At 39.4% G+C, this 21,627-nt stretch overlaps 2 protein-coding genes across 2 annotated transcripts; both read right to left on the bottom strand.

The window, feature by feature from the left end:
* Positions 1-828: 828 nt before the first annotated feature.
* Positions 829-5,908, bottom strand: prrg4 (proline rich Gla (G-carboxyglutamic acid) 4 (transmembrane)). The gene is made up of 7 exons (XM_037751834.1): positions 5,531-5,908; positions 5,291-5,398; positions 5,028-5,191; positions 4,895-4,922; positions 3,654-3,786; positions 2,258-2,440; positions 829-2,143 (listed from the first exon to the last, which is right to left on the bottom strand). Exons 2-7 carry the CDS (start codon positions 5,388-5,390, stop codon positions 2,116-2,118), a joined length of 636 nt encoding a protein of 211 aa, XP_037607762.1. The 5' UTR covers positions 5,391-5,398; positions 5,531-5,908; the 3' UTR covers positions 829-2,115.
* Positions 5,909-10,390: 4,482 nt separating this feature from the next.
* On the bottom strand, positions 10,391-17,577 carry eif3m (eukaryotic translation initiation factor 3, subunit M). Its single transcript, XM_037753491.1, is given in 12 exon segments — positions 10,391-10,631; positions 12,049-12,079; positions 12,082-12,108; positions 12,451-12,624; positions 13,419-13,500; positions 14,283-14,382; positions 14,475-14,560; positions 14,775-14,867; positions 15,054-15,177; positions 16,088-16,226; positions 16,541-16,673; positions 17,418-17,577. Coding segments are annotated over 12 exon segments (1,155 nt in total). The 5' UTR covers positions 17,460-17,577; the 3' UTR covers positions 10,391-10,507.
* Between the last annotated feature and the right edge of the window lie 4,050 nt (positions 17,578-21,627).

Below are 21,627 nucleotides of genomic sequence, written 5' to 3'. Positions count from 1 at the left end.
CTGCTTGGGTAATGTGTTGAAATTATTAGAATAATGCCAAGATAATTCAGTGAATTAAAGAATAATACACTGAGGCAAATAAAAAAATAGAGCCTGTTTGGAAACTATAAAATATTAGTTCAGTTATGTTGCAACTCCCCTTTTTGAAATACATCTATACAATATATCTATATATCTATATCTATATCTATATACTATATTCAGTAATGTGTTGAAATTATTATAATAATGCCAAGATAACCCAGTGAATTAAAGAATAATACACTGAGGCAAATAAGAAAAATAGACCTGTTTTTGGATGTCATTGGAGCCTGTTTGGAAACTATAAAATAATTGTTCAGTTATGTTGCAACTCCCCTTTTTGAAATAAATCTATACAATATATCTATATATCTATATCTATATAGATATATATCTATCTCTCTCTCTATATATATATATATATATATATATCCATATCTCTCTCTCTCTCTCTCTCTCTCTCTCTCTATATATATATATATACATATGTGTATACAGTATACATACGTATATACTGTATGTATATATTAATGGTATTTTATTAGCTACATTTCCCATAAATACAATACATTTACAGGTAAAAAGACCAACTTCTTGGAATTCAAAGGACATCAAATAGTGCATTGATTTGACTTGTTTTCTATAAATCCAAAGGCTGTGAAAATTACTTAAAGAATATACAATTTTCATCTAATAGGTCTGATAAAACCCTCAAAGCTGATCATATTCACACAAAAGGGAGTGATAGCTGGATGATCCTGCACACATGTACACAACCTCACACACAGTTGAAAGATGAGCCAAAAAAATAATTAAAATATCCATTTTATTTAAAACATCTATAAAAGATCTTCATTTCAAGTAGTTATGGTACAGATCCGCTTCAACAAGGCAACCCCTACATTAATTCTCATAATGTCATGATGAAACTTTGGTAATTTACAGGGCCATAATAAGTTCTTAACCCTTGTATTTCTGCACCATCTGATGAGAAGGACACACCAGCGTCCAACATGCTTGTAAAACGCTCAGTCCAATTACAGTTTAAATGAGTGACTTTGTTTTGTTGGACAAACTGTTGTGCTACACCTCAACTGTTGAAATATGTTTTTAACCGTCATATTCATCACAGCTATAATTTTCTTGTAGAATTGTAAAACGTTCTTCTATGTGAATGTAAGATATTGCAAAACTGCCTTTGAAGAGCTTCAACCTCCATCTATTTATAGTACATTTTAATAATTAACCACAATGTACAGTATATACTGAAAGTAAACATGACTTCACATATTAGAAGAGCAGTCTCATTGGTTGGTGCACAATAAAAGTCTATAAACCAGCAATAAAATCTGCACTTTTTAAAAAAATAAAAAAGTTAATAGATTATGATATGAAGCTGAAAGTGAATCATAACAAAGCAAGCTGGTAGACCAGTACATCAAAAACACTTGTATTAACCGTAAAAGCCTTTTCTGTATGGCAATATTATAGAATACCATCATGCCATTGAAATCAGTTTTGCGGTTACTATTTTTCCTTCTGAAGGAGACAGGAAGCTTTATCAGTCTGCTTCTCTTCAATTGCAATTAATACTTATTGTGTAATGAAACCTAATCCTAATCCCGCTCTCAGACCTTCTATGCATGCTGTGTCTAAAGCCACTGCTATTTAAGGGCCTTACTACTACAGCAACTTAAATCTCTCATATCCAATACATTATTGATTCTTCATTTTCATTTAGACAAAAAGCAGCAAACTGGGTAAAATGTATTATAAAGCTTATTCAGCAGAGGTTTAGGGTTATTTTACAAAGCATAATCAGGAAATAGGGAAAATAGAAGAGACTACGTTTTGGCACAAGCACGTTAAGAAGGGGGATTATACTGCCAAGGAAAAAATACACCAACAGACCAGAAAGATTAGAAATGTATGAGTGGAAAAAGATAATCAGAGCAACAAAACAGGAGGCATTAGAAAGTGTTTTAAATCTTGTGATGATGAAAAAAATTGTATACAATGCCAAGCAGTGTAAATGTTAGTTGCAAATTGTCTGCCTGATGTGGACAGACATGCAGATGTGTTGTCCTGAAGATACTACCGCCGAATGCTTCCATGTCGTGAACTAAAACAAAAAATAAGAGAAGATGTTATAAAATATGTTTGAAGGACCTTTCTGTGACTGCATTATGGATTGAGTTATGACATAACTGCAAATACAAATGCACATGCAAAATACCCAGGATAGGGAGGAGGTGGGGCGTCATGTGGTCCATTTTTTGCAATTGCTTGCTCATAGGAAGGCAGCCCCGGGGGGTCCATTTCCTCCATAGGGGGTGGGGGTACAGGTTGTAAGGACACTTCCTCTAGTCGTCGCATCATTAAAGAGGCGTTACTCCTTCTTGGTCGCTGCCGAACGGAGCTGCAAGAGGAGTACAGACATACATGTCATGTCATTCATATGTGACACACTTAATGCCTTCAAGTATGAAGGTAAAGGTGGAAGTTTTTTTTAAAGCATTCCATCACTATGGAGGTGAGTGCTACTGGTCTGTAGTGGTTTGATTAAGAGGGGCGTGGTTTCTTAGGGATTGGTATTATGGTGGATGTTTTACAAGAAGCAGTAACATATTGTTAGAAGATTCAAGACTCACTTCATTGTTATTCATAGTATTTGCATGGCAAGTGCACAGCAGAACAAAATTACGTTGCATCTGTCTCACGACTGTAATAAAAAAGTGCTAACAAGTATAAAAGTAATAAGTTAATTGTGTAAACATAGGATAAAAATGTCCCATATAGGATAAAATTGCACATTCATCCATCCATCCATCCATCACGGGGGGGCTGGAGTCGATTCCAGCTGACATTGGGCAAAGGAAAAGTACACCATGGACAGGTCGCCAGACTATCACAAGGCATAAAATTGCATATCTAGGATAAAATTGCACGAATGGGATAAAAAATTCACATCAAATTAGCAACTCAATCGGCAGGAACAGGTATAGAGCTTAAACATGTAACAACTGATTAAATGATTAGTCGATTCTTAGACAATTATTCTATTTCTAATCATTTGTCAATTTCCAAGCAAAAATACTGAACACTTCCAGCTTCTCAAATGTGAGTATTTGATGCTTTTCTTTGTCATTCATTATGCTGTAGTAAACTGAGTATCTTTGTCAGACAAAAGAAGCAATTTGATTATGACAACTTAGGCTTTGGGTGATTGTGTGTGGGTGTGACATTTTTCCACTATTTACATTCTATAGACAAAATGATTAATCAAGAAAATAATCAGCAGATTAATCAATAATGAAAACAATAGTTAGTTGAGAATATAAGAACAACAGATACAGGACAAGAGAAGCATCAAATTATATTGTAAAAAGCTGTGCAGCAGTTGTCTGCAATCTGTATATGAAAATGTCTGAAAACTCTGAAATATTACGAATTTTATTAAATATGGGGCTAAAAAGCATTCAGGTTGTCAGTTTGTTCAAGTACATGGGTTTATAGCGCAACAGAGTTGTACTAGTGTATTAAAAGGTGGTAGTAGTGCTATAGCTACTAAGGTGAAAGTGTGCAAGGATAATGTAGCTGCCATTAATAGTAATAAAGACCCTCTTACTTACTTTGCACGGTTCTTGCATTTGCCTTGACAGAAGTACCAGACCAGGAGGCCAGCGATAACAAGGGACACTCCACCAGCGACCAGTCCCACCAAAAGAGATGTCACATCGACCCGCATGGGGCGCTTGTTCTTATCTGTTGATCACAGACCACAGTGAGTAACTGGACAGTGTGAGTTGCAACAAAGGTGGCCAGCCAGCTGAATATCACAGCGTGGTTCCTCTTTTTCATCTGATATTGATTCTTTGGTTTGAAAGCAGCAGTGTAGAATAGTTTGATTTTCTACAGCAGCAGACACACAGGTATTATCTATCTATTCAGAATTCAGTCACCGTTAATGCAAAACAATAAATTAGGGCTGTCAACAAATATACTACATTCGGATATATATTCGAATAGTAAAAAAAAAAGGAAATGAATATTCGATTGTGGAAAAAAAGCAGCACTACTGCGGCTGTCTGCCTCGTGCGCACTGAATGCATGAAGGGTGTCACACATCACTTTCATTTGCCTAACTGAAAGTGAAACGTAATGTTAAGTCAAGCTGAACGAGGAATGATCACACGTTTTATATTGTGATATTTACTGGAAATGACATCAAATATAACCAACAGCAAGTAGGACACTTTCAGGCGATCTCTTGGCGATCTCCATCCAGCCAGCTGCCACCTTATTTAAGTTTTTGTTGTGAAATGAGGAGGTATTGTATGCTGTAGATAACTTCTCATTTCAACTTCACAAATCAGCTGTTCCTCATCCATTGCTTTCAAAGGGAGCGACGGGAATAACAGAAACAGGGTGTGTGACAAAATTACAACTCAAAACGTCACGCTGAGCAGTGCTGCGTTGCTGGTGGCCAGTTAGGTCACGGGGTCATGGACATAGCGCACAAAAATAGATATTCGAATAGTTCTAACCTATGTGTTTTTTTGGAACGAACATTCGAATGTCATTTTTAGCCAATTTTGACAGCCATACAATAAATGAGGGCTGCAGAGGTAATTTATGACACAAAATTGGGAGTTTGAGCAACATAAAGCAAAGCCACTGTGTGCTGTTGAACGTGGTGAAACAGGTTTTGAAAGCATCAGTGACATAACTTTATTACTTGCTACAGGCAAGGTACAAATGTACCTTAAACAACACATACACAACTCGTGTCATTACAAGTAGTGATAACATCAATTTAAAAATGATCTAAGCAACAAAGGGAGGTATGTACCTCTCTCTGTTTCTCTCTTACCTGCATTGTATTTCTTCCAAAAAACATCCTGCAAAACAAAGCATCATTATAGTAGGCTGTGGTGAAGTCTGCTGTCTTTATGCTCAGAATGAAATGACCTCTCAGCCCACTGGACTGGACAGCATCACTTAACTGTTTGAGGGATGTTTTCAAAGACCTCCCTTGCTTCTTCATAATTGCAATCTTCTTCATAACACTCCCTCTCCAGATTTCCAGGAGTGAAAATCTCAAAGTCAAACCGGTTGAAAAGCAGATGGCGACCCAGGAACGAATTTGCGCCCCCCTCATCTACAAACACTTAAAGGTGCAGATGCCCAGACAGGTGAACTGATTAACAGGTGAACATCAGACAAGATCTTAGTGTTTACAGTTTTAATTCTTCTACAATGATCTCACCTTCTTGGTCTTCATGTTTGGACTGTAACCTCCTCATACAGGCCAGATCTCCACATGACAGGAGTTGAAGGAGTATGAACAGGTGAAACAACATGGTCATGCGTGCACCTGCGCGCGGACAGGTGTGGCATTAAATGGGCAGTCCAGAGGGCAGAGTACCATCAACTATACGCACCCAGTATTCTTCAAACTACTATATGTACACGTTTCTTTCACCGGATACCTCTTATTCTAGCTTACCTATGATGAAAAGTGGCACATAATGATGGGCAGAGTTCAACGCCAACACAATAAACCCTCAGGTAAAGGAGCAGGTAGGTCGACGCGAATCAGGAAACGTTCAGCCAAAGTAACAAACAACAGCTGAGTTTAGCAACTTTGAGAAAGTTTAACACGGATCATATCGTCTAAAGGGAAAATACAGTCAAGTATACCTGTGGTAGTCCCTGAAGAACTCAACACAGTTCCGGTTTTGTTTACTCCCAACAGATGTGGCCCCCTATGCAACAGCTCCTCCTAAAACTATACCTGCCAGACTCAACCAATCGATCCCGTTCACCTGGGTAATACAGATAAGCTATGCAAATAAAAAAGTGGACGCTAGATGGCAGCTGAAACCACGAAAGTGAAAGTAACTTTTCCAGCAAGTCTTTTCACACCCAAGTGTTAAATAGGATTTATTTCACATGCATCATCTGACTTGAGTCAGATGCCACAATTTTACTCCTCCCAAAGATGAATCATGTGTTGGCCTTTATACTCTTATTGATCATAGGGCAGCATCTGGCTGTTGATGTACATTTTTATACAAGCTTATTTTATTTTTGCAATTAAAGAAATTCACTCTGAAACAGAGTAACATCTAAATATCTAAAATGAAAAGGCAAAAAGGCAAATTTTACTTTGATAATATTAATTGAAAAGTATAAAAAAAAAAATGAAATAATAACAACAACAATACTACTACTACTACTACTACTACTAATAATAATAATAATATAAAAATGGGCTATGAACACAATGAATTACTACTTAAAGCTTTGTAACACACTAGTTATCAATATATATATTAGGGCTGTCAATCAATTAAAATATTTAATCATGATTAATCGCATGTTTGTCCATAGTTAATCGCGATTAATCACAAATTTATCGCACATTTTTTACCTGTTCAAATATACCTTAAAGGGAGATTTGTCAAGTATTTAATACTCATATCAACATGAGAGTCGGCAAATATGCTTGCTTTATGCAAATGTTTGTATATATTCATTATTGGAAATCAATTAACAACATAAAACAATGACAAATATTGTCCAGAAAACCTCACAGGTACTGCATTTAGCATAAAAAATATGCTCAAATCATAACATGGCAAACTCAAGCCCAACAGGCAACAACAGCTGTCAGTGTGTCAGTGTGCTGACTTGACTATGACTTGCCCCAATCTGCATGTGATTATCATAAAGTGGGCATGTCTGTAAAGGGGAGACTCGTGGGTACCCAGAGAACCCATTTTCATTCACATACCTTGAGGTCAGAGGTCAAGAGACCCCTTTGAAAATGGCCATGCCAGTTTTCCTCGACAAAATTTAGCGTAATTTTGGAGCATTATTTAGCCTTCTCTTCACTTTAGCTTCAAAACTGAGCCCGCTACGACATAAAAATTGCAAGTTGTATTATTGCATTAAGGAAATTAGTAGTATTAAAATGAATTTTCATTAACACGTTATTATCACGTTAACTTTGACAGCCTTGCTATATACTGTATGTAGGCCACTTTGAACTTAACGATGTAGTGTTTACGTGGTACTAAGCAATAAGTACATTTTAACACTGACTTTAAAAGGGGTCACCAAGCAACAGATAGGCCTATAGTATACCAATAATAGCAATAATAATAAACTTTATTTATAGGCTATAGCACTTTTCTTAACACTTAACACTTAAGTGCTTCACAAAAGAAAACAAAACCAAACAAGGCAGATAAAACAAGTAGGCCCTTACCTTCATAAGTGGTGACATGCATTTTTTTCCCCTCCATTTTAGACACTGACATGATAGTTTCGTGACTATTGTCATGTAACCTCTGGTGGATCTTCCCAACTACACTGTATTAGGATTTAAAGGGTCATTTTACTTCAATGACACTTAAAGCTTAAAGGGTCATTCAGTCTGTTGTATCTTCACTTTTAATGGGAGGGCACAAATTACCGTTGTAACACAATGCTATCTTCTTTGCATCAGGACTCTTTTAAAAGCACTAAACCTCCTCTCTGGAGATCTCTCGGTAGCTCGGGAGCTGGTGACTACACCACTATGCACAGGCCTTGTATGGGAAAAGGTTGTGTAATGGGCTCTGGAGTCGTTTTGACAGAGAAGAGGTATCTGTGTTAAAATCCACTTAGTCTGGCATTTTCCACCACAAAGAATGGGGACTATAGCAACTTTAGAGACGCCGCAAACAGCAAAACATGAAGCAACACAGTGAAGATAAAGTTTCCCATTCTGCCTGGCAAACCACCATCCATAATAGTGTTTATGTTTCACACTCTTCATGTAAATACACATATCTGTCTGTGAGCCTCCGGGCCTCTTGGCCAGTGTTTATGTAAAGCAGAGATAGGATGCAATTGAACATTATCTGGCTGACTACTGGATGGTGCTAATTGAAGGGCAGTGAGAGCCCGTCTCTTGTACTTGGCTATACGTCTCTGGATACCGTCAGAGTCAAATCAGAGATTTACCCAGAGGAATGCTGATATGAAGAAAAGGGGCGAAGAAAATGAGAAATTCCAGACTTTATCTACTGTGATGTCAGATGATATTGCCACCGTACACCACATACTGCCATATCAGTGTTATAATAGTGTCTTACTGCTGGGGAATCCATGTGGTTCTTCATCAGCTCACACAGCGAGCTTTGTGCTCAAACACAGTAAATTTTGACAGTGGTCAAGTATTTATATTCAAAAGTTCCAATACCACAATACAGTAAACTTACTTAAAGGTTCCATATTGGAAAAAGTGAGATTTTCATGTTTGTTTTATTATAAACCAGGTTTATGTGCAGTCTAAATAATGAAAAAATAAAAGTATGAACCTGAAAATGAGCATTATATGTGACCTTTAAGTAAAATTACAAAAGTTCCATAATCAAAATGCACTTAAAGTATCAAAAGTTATGTTGTTATGGAGAGAAATGGCCAATTACTGTTGTAGCTGGTTGAGGTGGAGCTACTTTTAACTACTTTACAGTTAGGTAGTAGTCGTGACATGATTATTTGAGTAAGACGAACTAAAACAAGTTCTCCTGTTCTCTAATATTTGCTTTTTTTGTGTGAAATATTGGATAATTTACATATTTAGTGAACAGTTATGTAACATCTGAAAAATTTTGGTGGAACTTCTAACAACTCATTGACATCTGAAACTGAATTAGATCAATTCAAACTTATTCTTAAAAGTAACCATTGTATATATTTGTAAAATAAATGGAGTGGAGTTTTAAAAAAGTACAACATATCCCTCAGAAATGTAGCGGAGTGGAAATATAAATGAGCATAAAATGGAGTAAATGTACTTCGTTACTGTCCACATCCACTGATAATCTGAGCTTCATGTGCAAAGGAGGCCTCAGCTTCCAAATGGAATATCAACTCATTTGTTTTTTATCACTGAACAATGCAGAACTACCTCTATCTGACGCTGATAAGAAGGGGTCGTGAGGCTTGCACCAGATAAACCAACCACAGTATTTACATCTGGGACATCTCACATGACGGACCATCCACAAAACAGTTACTTAAAGCCAGTGAGACAAATTAGAGACAAGAAGAGAGAGAGAGAGAGAGAGAGATCACTGTTACAGAATGAGAAAAGTAGCTGCGAAGCAATTGCTTGCAGAGAAAAGGAGCGATGGAAACCAAGATATGAGGCTTCGCAAACATTGCGTTAAGCCTTGGTCACATTCACTTCTATCTGCAGGTGGCAGTGATGAGGTTATGCTCCTGAGAATGTGTTCTGTGATTTACACCCACTGATAAGAGTCGGAGATGCTGTGGACAACTGGACAGAAGTGAGCGGTGAGTCTCTGCAGACCTCTGCTATGATGGGAAAAAGAACACACTGCAGCGGTAAATGTGTACCTCTAATGCCTATTTCATCTGAGTGAAAACATTTTAGTGGCAGGGTTGAAATGATCAGATTTAATCGGTACAGAATGAGGAGCAGCACACCACTAAAAAACAAAGTAAACAGGTTGAGCTGTGGCTTTATTAGTCAAAGAAAAAACTCTGTGCATTTGTGGCGGGGGTTAGGATATTAAAAGTGCAATGTCAGTAGTCTGCACTTCGTCAGCTTGTGCTGATTTCATCACAGCCCCAGAGGGAGAGAACTCCAGCAGACCCCTTTTACACCTAATGCCTGCTCCATATATCATTAGAGTTCACATCGTAATGCTCTGGACCGGTGCCCGAGAACAGATCTAAATGGCACTTAACTTTACATCAATGGGCAAAGGAAAGGTAAACTAAAAACTGGAATTTAGACGTCTTTGTTTTTCAACTTTTCAGACACATCAAAAGACAGTGAGTCATGCTGATACAGCTGAACACTATCTTTTAACCCAGAGGACAGTGTCAAATTTGTAGTGGCAGTGAATCAGCCTACGCCACGAGCTTTTAAGTGTTGATGCTACAGTCATACAGCTCTGACCCCGGCAGACACGGTCATCTTAAGTTCACATTACTGTTGTCACCTCTCATGTGTTCCCAGACAAGTGACCCTCTTGTTGCAGGCTATTTCTCACCAAGAGTCACAGCTCATCTAATGCGGGCACGTCGTCCTTTAACTAAAACCAGATGTTGAGAGCTGCTGGAGGATGAGCCCCCATTAAAGTCACTGCATGGCTTTCTGAAAGGATCATAATGCAACTAGTGGGGTAGTTGTCTGAAAAGACGGATAATATATGTATTATGGCACAGTAAAGCTTTTGGCTGTTGTGTGTTAATACAACTTGCTGTGTTTATGACATTAATTAACTTGAAAAGAACTAGCAATATTTAATTACTTAACAAGAAAGGAATAAGCAATCACAGGTTATATCCATTGTTGTTTTATTGGATTAATAAAAAAACTGATCAATTCAGTCTGGGGATTTGGAAAGCAGAAAAGAATAGAGGGCCAGGCAGTCTAGACAGTTGGGTTAAGGTGGAATTAAGCAGAAGGTGACAGGGCTTGCAGACTGGTCTTGACGGCTGCTAGGTTGGCCTTCCAGGAGCTGAGGCTGTCGTGCAGCTGCTGCCACTGCTGCTTGCCAAAGGTGCGGTGTGTACTGTGGCTGATTGAGTGGAAAACACAGAAGCAAGAATGTTAAATTGACAAAAAGAAAATGCAGGCCAAGGTCACGTCTCACAACTTTGAGGAAATAAAATACAGAGCTATAGTAAATATAACTATGACAAAAGCCTGTATTCGGTATTAAGACCTCAAATCAAAGCCATACGGAGGCAGAATCATTTCTAGACAGATGACATAGTTCTCTGCAGACAAGAACCAAATAAACTCATAGCAGCCTTGACCAGAGACACCAGACAACTTTGGCCAAATTCAGGAATACAAACTAATCCACATATTAGTTCATTAGTCAACCCTTGCAGCCTAGTACTGGTCTGTCATTAACAATTACAGAAACGGCAAAAAGATCAAACGAATGGCTCCACAGAAGACAAAGAAAAAGACCTTCTGAATGTGAACCTGAAGTTATTTTCACATCAACAGAAGAAATGTGTCAAAGATAATGATATGTGTATGCCTAATAAGTACAGACTGCATTAGCGATGAACAGTGGTGCACTCTCACCAACACTGCATAGGTGGTTGCACCATCAAACATCTATGATACTTGAACAAATGAAGAAACCTTTTATGATTTTTGAAGTGTGAATGCAATCGCCAGAAGTAAAAAGCTAACGTTAGGCTATAAACGAACTATACCACGGTCGCACGAGTGCAAGTATACATAACAAGACTATAACGGTGGACGAGTCGACGTGATGACGTTTGGTAGTCACATTTAGCAACTTGTTAGGAACCGCATTTTTTAATACATATAAAAGCTTAAAAATTCCCGAGTTAGATATTTACTGACGTATTTTATATGTAAGGGATAAGGTAAAACGAGTCGGTCATTGTTGTGAAATAAACCCCGACGTGATGCGACGCTACCCGCTAGCTGTACATTACTCCGCTTATTACAGGCTACTTACTTAAGAAATCAATAATTTGACACAAAAATGGTCCGCCAGAGTCTGACATCAGAGCTGCGCCCATAGCAACGGTTTGTTATACATAGCAACAGTCTGCTATAAAGAAATAACAGACCGTAGAACGCTGTGATTGACCAATCAGAATGGAGTACTCAACGAAGCCGTGTAATAATGTAGAATAAAACGTTAAAATCTCTTAAGCTTGTGTTAACAACAGACCTCATTTCAGGCATCTAACTAAAAAAAACATTTAAAAAACCCTTTGACTTCCAGACGAGGGAACTGGAAGTGCTAAAATGCTAACTCATTTCTGGGTTTTGGGACCCTGGATTCCTGCACCACTCTATTAGGACCTATTTAAGGATGAAGGACGATGTTTTCTGAAGATACAGGTAAAGTACGTCAGGTCTTGCTATAACTGCCCCTCTTTACTTACTCAAAATGGAACACAGTTAAGGCATGCATGACGTTGTTTGATGAAAGTCCTTACCTCACAACAACTTTTCGCTGTGTCTGGTCAATTTGCAGTACACCATCTTCGTCCGAACCGCTAGAAAGAAAAAGCAGACAGGAGGGGAATAAAGAGGCAGCAAAAACTCTGACAGAGAGCAATAAAAACAATAAAACCTTTGAGAGAATGCAGTTGGGAAATGAAGCTAATCGGAGTCACAAAACACTAAAAGTGCTATTCTTGGTTCTATGCCATGTTTTCATTGTAAAACTCATGACCTATGATGAACACTACATTCTTTTTTTAAGGAGGAAAAACATAATTTTTTGATACAAGAAGGCAAGTCAGGGGGATGTGTGTCTGTTTGTGACCACTGTTCAATCACTACTCCTTTTTCCCCCCCATTAGTCGCCTGTAACAGCACACGTAACAAGGGTAGACAGCAGGGATTAATGAGATGAAGTGCTTGTACCGCGATGACAAAAGCCTCGACGTCATCGGCTCCGATCTGCAGCTCCTGTTGCATGGTGTCGAAGGAGATCTCCTTGAATTCCACAGCCATGCCCATGAATGTCAGCAGACGCATCTTGGACATGTTTTGCTCGTGAGACAGGCCTGGAGAGCAACACGCAGGGATCATTAAGCACAAAACAGTCACAGTCGATTACTCTCGACTCGGGGAGTTTCCCTGTGATAATTGTCTCTACATTTAGGAGCAAGCAGTCAGGGAATCTACTCATTAACACAAACACCACTCCACATTGGCTGTTTTGAGAGTCCATCCTACACATGCTTGTAATTACAACAAAGCCTTTAGTAGTGAGAAAGAGACACACTGCTGACACAAACACACATTCCTGTACTGTGTCAACAGAGCGCAGTACATAGGCTCAATGGTTATCAGAGTTATTCATATAGGAAAAGGTGGTTCAGATGGTCTTTAAATGTACTTTTGTTCTGCACAGAGTTACAGAATAACTTGATTAGGAATCAAATTTGTCATTATATTCAAATCCTTAAGCTTTTTTTCACTCAGAATCATAGCAACAGCAGTATAAAATCATAATAAAACCATCCTTACAGAGGGAAAAGTTTGAAACACTAGTTCCAAAAGACAAAAAAATACTCTAAACTACTTTAAAGATGGTGCTCCCTTGATACACTCTTAAAGTGGTGACATTATATTACAAAACAGGTTTCTTATTAAGCATATTAAGTTATAATACACTTGTCGTAGAATATATCAATACTGATTAACAAATATGCTAAGGAGCAGAGCTAAATTTGATCACTCACCGACTACATGTACACTGAGGTTTTAGGATTGCAGCACATGGTCATTTTGTCATGGTCGGCCGTGTGTTTGTGTAGAATTGATGCAACTAATATCTCAATTTGTGGCTACTTACCAAGAGAGTCAATGAAGTCTTTGTTACTCTGGTAAAACTTTACGTATGCGATTAGTTTCCCACTCACGAAGATTGTTAACAGCTGAAAATAGAGTCAGAAGAGGGAGAAATGTCATTATAAGACTCTAGAAACAGTCACATTGTCTTTGTATTCATACAGGCTGAAACTGTAATGTTAACCACGTCCATATTACAGTTATGAGACAGATCACTGGCTCCAATGCAGAAATGTTGTACACAATGAACACTGGGCTGAACTATTAATACCTTTAGAAATGCCTGTCTGTTGACCCATGAAAACTCTTAAAGAAAACTGTGCACACACACTATTATGAAATATTTTTTCATTGTCTCAACCTGTTAAGCTGGTAATGTACAAACATTCCTGCTGGTCACCATTCAACTGTCATAACTGGTCAGCATATAAATATTGGGTTGTGAAGCCTTAGCTGTCACTGTACTACATATCAAAAATGCACCCACGTAAAACACAGTCAAGAGGCTTTCACATAGTGCGTTCACACGGACATGAGTAACCTGTTTATGATCAGGTTTTTTGAAGTATCCCATTCATGTGTTTGAGCATGTAAACCATAGATATATCCATGATGTAAACACCATATCCTGATTTCAGAAACCCAGATAAGCCCTTATCCCATTTTTATTACACGGCTGTGTTGAGTACTCAATTCTGATTGGTCAATCAAGGTTTGCAGCTCTGATGTCGGACTCTGGCGGACCGTTTTTGTGTCAAAATATTGATTTCTTCAGTAAGTAGCCGTGTAAATAAATAAATATGACAATGCCAGTAGTGTCTTTTATATATTTAACACCACAAAACATTGCACATCCTTCAGTACTCACGTCATGGATGAGTTCTCCCTCCAGGAAGCGAACAGGTTTCAGGGTGAGCAGGTGGTCAATCAGGAAGGTGTTGGGGTTTTTGAGAGCCTGGACGATACATCTAAAGATAAGGGACACCAAGGAAGTATATATGAGGGATGGACGTTATATCGAGGCTTGATGACAAATGTTAAACAAGGTCTTCAAGTTTACCTGTGGGCATCAACACGTGCTTGTGAAGCATTGTCTTCTGTGTAACTTCCCAGCAGCTCAACCATCACTTTTGCTGCAGCCTCGCTGTGAAATGAGAAGACAGATACATTGTTGAAAATTACTTTCAACTTTACTTTACTTGAAGGATAGCACACTATCTCATACAGAAACGTTGGCCTACAGGCATGTATATGCATAAAACAAACGTGTATTATTTATTCATGCAGGAGTTTATAAATGTTAAATTCTGTGTATTCATATTTCTGAATTTGTGCATACCAAAACATGACCATATACCTTTTTTTTGCAGTCAACCAATGCTTCATACACCAGCCTCAAGAGTGTGTGCTTCTTCTCTGTGGTAAGGTTCCAGTCGATAATCCACTTGCGCACCTGATCAGAAGCACAAACAACGGGTATCATAAATCAACTGCAAAGGAAGAAAATGCAGCCTGTGGAGATTGAGATGTTTTCTTATTTGCTGTTGCTGCAGCTCAAGGCAAAGAAATATGCAATATGTGACAGTGCAGTGTTTATAGTCAGACAGTTATCCCAGTTAATCATGGTGAACAGGTATACCTGATCGAGGTCAGTGGGGATGAAGGCGATGGCATTACAAGTCCCAGCCACCTTGATGAGGCCACAGAAGACCGTGTACCTCACTGTAGTGTTCTCATCCATGCCATGGAACAGGTTACTGAGTCTGTAACATCAAAACATGAAAGAGATTGTCAAGTGTTTGAACAGAGAACTGATTGTTTGTAACGGTTCCATGTTTTCTCAACACATGCAGTTTGCTTTAAAAAGAAGATAGCCGCGTTCCTGTCTATTGATGTTGTTAACAGTATCCTTATGTTAATCTCACAAGACCAGCAGCCTCATAAGCCCCGTTTTGACTGCAGGAACATTCCCCCAGCACCAAGAACCTTTTGAGGAACTCATCGCATTTCGACCACAGGGACCAGGGTCTAAATTAAGCTCTGGGGACATTTTACGGGGCCTTTATACCCCCAAAAAAGCCCTTGCCGGGGGGTAGTGCTTTCTGAAAGTAACAGAACTTTCAGGGTGGAGTTTGTAGGGATGACGGTCGCCGGTTGGTCAAACATACGCACAGTGCCGCAGCTTCAACTCGTGTACTGATTCATTCATAAACAAGGAAGTACTCTAGTATCAGTTAAGAAGCATTTTGGGATATGGGGAACGTTTTTTTTTTTTTTCCAGCAAGCTTTTTAGGTGAAACAGGCTAGGCACACCGAACTGCAGGTTGCAGAGTGTGTTTACCGCTGTGACCACCAGCAGCCCCCATCCCATGTCATGTTGCTTTTCCCAAACGTCAGTGGACTAATTGACCTAATCTTCTAGTTCTTAGACCGCGGTAGAAACGCAGACAACAGTGGGCTGAAGGAACCTTTTAGTTCCTTGAAAAGTAGTTTCAGGGACTAAAAATCCAGGGAACTTTTGGCGGAAACCGGCTAATATTAACCAAATCAAAACAATGTCTTACTTAGTGTCCATGCATGTGGAGTGTATACTTGGTCAAATTGTTTTTAAAACAACAGCCGTAAGAGGCAATACTGTGAATAGATTTAAGGGAAAAAAGTAAAAGCACTCACAGCTGCATCCTGAGGGAGGGTCTCTCTCCTTCACGGGACTTCAACAGCTTCTCACATAGACTTTCAATGAGAGCCTCCTGCTTCTCCGTCTCCAGGATCAACAACAGAGACACGATGCTGTTCATCACACTCTCCACATCTGCAGAGAGATACAGAGAGAAAGAGGGGCCAGAAGAAATGAGAAATTGTTATATCCATCCGGGAATAGTTTCAGGGTCAGTAAAATTAAACATAAATAGATACTGCACGGCATGTCCATGGATTACTGGAATAGCTTACAGGGACACTTAATTCATGTGAGCCATAAATAATGTTATTAATAACACCTGTACTTTTGCTGGTAACATAAGTCAAAATATAAACCTACGAAAAAAGCTTTAGTTTCTGTTATTATCCAATATATAAATAACTGACCGTGGGTTCTTACCCACGGTCCTCTTCATCATCACCTACCTTTATCATCGTCCTTGAGGCATACATCACATGCCTCGATGATCTGAGCCAGATCTACATGAAGACCACCTTCAGAGTTCTCCTCTGATATCTCAGCCCCTTTGGCTTTCAGGTAGGCTCTCAGCTCTGAAGCCTGTAACATTACAGAGTCAAATAACAAGTTTTACTGGTTACATAAAACATGAGTACCAAGCTTACATACATTGTTGTGTCAATAAGCCTTAACAATTAGAATAATAATAGCCTCAGCAATTAGAATAACACCTCTCTGGGGAGTGGGGGACAAAGGAGGACGATCTGCAGGACAGATAATGCATACAGAGCACTTTCATAGACTAAGTTACTAGAGTTACCCTGCACTATATTCACTTTTAACAGTCTCTTCTGCACTATATTCACTTTTTTAATAGTCCTGTATCACAGCTGTTACCCTGCACTATATATATTTTTTTGTACTTTGCACTGCTAACTCTTTTACTGCCTTTTTACTAACATGTTTTGCACTATGGAACTGTGATGCTGGAAACTTGAATTTCCCTCAGGATCAATAAAGTTACTATCTATCTATGTATGTATCTATTTATACCCACCTTTCTATCTATCTATCTAACTTTGAGGACATTTGTGACAGCTTTAGTTGTAAAGTAGATTAAATACATTGAGCTGAACAGGAATAGAAAAACGATCTTCAGCTGATTTACATACAAAGCAGTAAGTTTACAGAGATACCATGTAGCTTAGCATGCTAACAACTAGCATGTCCTGTTAGCATCGTAGCTAGCTAACATGCTATGTTTAGGTCGGATATTCCTCATTAATCTACTCATCCTCTGACGTGACGGAGCTTTATGAGTGTTTTTAAAGACGTGGGTCTTACCTGGTCTTCTTCCGTAATGTCTATAAACGCTGGGACGCTCATGTTTGTTGATTCAGTGAGTCTTGATGAAGATGAAATCCACGCTCACACCACCACGGAGACCTGACCGGAAAGAGAGAAGACATCAGTTCCGGTGAAACTCTTCCTCTTCCGGTTCATGCTCTTAAAGAGACAGTAACATAAAGCTGAATCACTAAATGAGTGTTATAGAATATTATTTCAGTATCTTAGACCAATTAATATGATTGGAAAAATATGGGGTTGTTTGTTTTTGTTTTCGTTTCTTTTTCTTTTTCTTTTTCTTTTTCTTTATTATTATTATTAATTATCATTAAAATTATTAATTATTAATTATTAATTATTATTATTATTATTATTATTATTATTATTATTATTATTATTATTAATAAAATTATTGATTATTAATTATAATCATTATTATTATTATTTTTTAAAAATGTTTGTTTTTATTTATATATATATATATATATATTTTGGGGGGATATAGTAATTATTAGCCAGAATGATCCACACTCCTCTCTTATTTTTTATTTTTATTTATTGTTATTATTAATTATTATTATTGTTATTATTATTATTATTATTATTATTATTATTATTATTATTATTATTATTATTATTATTATTATTATAATTATTATTATTATTATTTATTTATATTTTTGGGATATTGTAATTATTAGCCAGAATGATCCACACTCCATACCAGTTGGTAGCGGTAATGCACCAAATCGTTGTTTGCCAACCGCCAATAAACCTTAAAGAAGAAGAACTGCCGCTGAAGGGATATCATGACCACACTGATTCTGCATAGCATTATTCCCCTCTGTAATATAAAAGTATGTGTCCTAAAATATGTATTATGCACATGAATTATTGGACTTTAATGAATTATCTTTCCAAATTGGTTGGAAAAAAAATCCCTGTCAGTGCTGCACAGCTTCCCAGCCAACATCTGTATGTGGGGCCCATGTGGGTAGTAAATGGGCTGAAAAATGGGCCCTATATGGGATTGTCCGCGGGTTCCATAATGGCCCAATGTCAATTGCCCACATGGAATCCATGCAGGATTACAATGGGTGTTGTGTGGGCCCCAACTGGGCAACATGTGGACTACATGGGATGAAATATGGGTTGTAAGTGGGTTTGTCCACAATTTCTATGTTGGCCCCATGCCAATTACCCTTGTGGGTTTCATGCAGGAGTACACTGGGTGTAATATGGGCCCAATCTGGGCAACATAAACTAAAACCCATCTCTAATTTCCCATTAGTGACCCACCTAGAACCTGCATTAGTTGACCCAAGTGGGCCCCAGATAAGATGCCTATTTTGGGCCCATACCCACTTGGTACCCAGGTACCCCTAGCATAACCCATGTGGGGCCCACATAACCATGTTGTCTGGGTTCAGCTTTTGCAACCCTGGACCAATGTATCTTGCGAATGGCCAGCAAGCAAATCCTATTGGATGTAAAGTGCTGGAGTTCAGCATGCATGGTAACAGTTGGTTCGTACCTACCGCAGTACTGGATGCAGATGTGTTGGTGTATCCATTAGTTCTTGGTTTAGATTTTATGAGCATGAGTGGGCTCCAGGTCAACGTCCGGGACAAGGTATACTCTTTTGCTGGTGATGACACCACCAGGGTTTTCCCTTTCCAGCCTGTCCTGTGCCCTAGTGATTGTTGGGGTGTTCTGAGTGTGAGCAGTGTTGCTTTGTATACTACCTTACCACCTACATTACCGCTCTTGCCTGCTGTTAGTGATGACTGGTGTAACCTAGCTTGTATTCCTAAAGGTGATGACTTACTCAGTCTGCTCCATACTGCTGTTGCAGACAGTGGTTTAACAGGGAGGGAGGCTGAGAAATTGTACCAACTCTTGCTAAACAACCCGCGGGTCTGCACCACCACTTTAGGCCGTACCTCTGTGCTGAAACATAAAATCAAACTAAACAGTGATGTTGTGGTTACCCAGCGCCCCTATCGATTACCCCTACAAAAGCGGAAGATGGTTAAGGAGCAGATCGAAGAGACAGGGTATCATTGTACCTTCCCATTCACCATGGGCATCCCCGATTGTAGTGGTGCCTAGAAAAGATGGTGGAACACCTCGATTTTGTGTTGATCTCCGCCGTGTTAATGAACGTAGCGAGGGAGATGCCTATCCTCTACCAACGATTTCTGAGATACTTGAATCTCTGGCAAGTTCAGCTGTGTTCACCACCTTAGATCTCAACAGTGGTTATTGGCAGGTAGAAATGGACCCGGAAAGCCAGCACCTCACGGCATTCGTCACATGTTTTGGATTATTCCATTTTCAGGTTATGCCTTTCGGCTTGAAGGGAGCTCCAGCTACCTTCCAAAGGCTAATGACTCAAGTGCTGAGGAGCTGCCTAGGAGAGTGCTGTATGGTGTACTTGGATGACATCATAATCTATTCCAAAGACGTCCAGAATCACTTTCATGACGTCCAGCGAGTGTTTGATTGCCTCCAGCAGGCTGGCCTTACACTCAATATTAAGAAATGCCACTTCTGTTGTCCCGAGCTTAAATTCCTGGGTCATGTAGTGAGCAAGGAGTGAGTGCAGGCAGATCCAGCAAAGACAGAAGCACTTTGTGACTACCCTGTGCCTAGAAACCTCAAGGAAGTTCAAAGGTTTTTGGGTCTGGCTGGATGGTACCACCGTTATGTCCCTAACTTTTCAATGATTGCGGAGCCCCTGAATGCGCTGAAAAAGAAAGGAGTCGTGTTTAAGTGGTCAGAGGAGTGTCAGAAGGCATTTCAATGTCTTAAAGACCATCTGACCTCTCCTCCTGTCCTTGGTCACCCTGATATGTGTAACACATTTGTCGTCTACACCGATGCAAGTTCTACGGGTCTAGGGGCAGTTTTGGCTCAGAGATCGAACACTTCCTCTAGAGAAGAGGTTATCGCTTGTTTTCTCTAACAAGGTCAGAGCAAAATTACTCCACGACAGAACGGGAATGTCTGGCTGTGGTGTGGAGTCTGGAGAAATGGAGACACTATCTGGAAGGGAAACCTTTCGTTGTTGTCACTGACCACTCTTCGTTGTTGTGGGTCTTTAACACCAATAAAGCTAGCTCCAGGCTTATACGCTGGGCACTGCGTCTGCAGGAATTTTCTTTTACGATTGAATATCGTAAGGGTAAGTTGAACAACGCACCGGATGCTCTGTCGCGGGCCACTGGTCCGGCCTCCTTTGCATTGTACACTCGTTCCCTGACACGGGATGAGAAGTTTGTACCTTTTCCTCTGACTGATGAGGATGTCTGGAAAGCCCAGAGGAGTGATCCAGACATCCAGAAAATATATCAGGCACTGCTCACTGATGACAAACCTGGCGGTGAAGCAGACTCCGGTTTTGTCATTTTGGAGGATACGATTTACAGGAAAACCAAACATCTTGACCGTGGTGACCTATACCAGGTATATGTTCCACAGTCACTTCGTCCAGTCGTCTTGCATGCATACCACGATAACCCTTTGAGTGGTCATTTTGGACGATATAAGACCCAGCAAAGGATTCGTGAAGTTGCATACTGGCCGAAAATATGGACAGATGTCGCAGAATATGTAAGATCTTGTACTATTTGCCAGAAATATAAACCTGAGTCCAGGAAGCCTGCTGGCTTGCTCCAGCAGACAAAGGTAACGGAGCCATGGGAAATGCTTGGTTTGGACCTCATGGGCCCTCTGCCTCGTAGTTCCCTGGGAAACACCCAATTACTTGTTGTGGTAGATTATTATAGTCGTTGGGTTGAGTTGTTTCCTTTATGTAATGCTACTGCTTCCACAATCAGCAAATGTCTGCGGAAGGACATCTTTACACGTTGGGGTGTCCCAAAACATGTCTTATCAGATCGGGGACCTCAGTTCACATCAGAGGTTTTCAAAGAGTTGTGTGATAGCTGGGGGGTTGTCCATAAACTCACAACTGCCTATCATCCACAGACTAACATGACTGAGCGTATTAACCGCTCACTAAAAAGCATGATAGCTTCGTATGTTGGAGAGAAGCATAAGAGTTGGGATCGTTTCATACCGGAGTTGCGTTTTGCCCTGAACTCCGCAGTCAATGAAGCCACCGGCTTTTCCCCAGCTGAGTTGCTGCTTAGAGGATCTTTGAAGGGACCTTTTGCCAGAGCTTTTGAGCCCTCTTCTCAGG

Source organism: Sebastes umbrosus, chromosome 2, assembly GCF_015220745.1.
Source record: "Sebastes umbrosus isolate fSebUmb1 chromosome 2, fSebUmb1.pri, whole genome shotgun sequence".
NCBI lineage: Eukaryota > Metazoa > Chordata > Actinopteri > Perciformes > Sebastidae > Sebastes > Sebastes umbrosus.
This window is presented reverse-complemented; position numbering and strand designations above follow the sequence as displayed.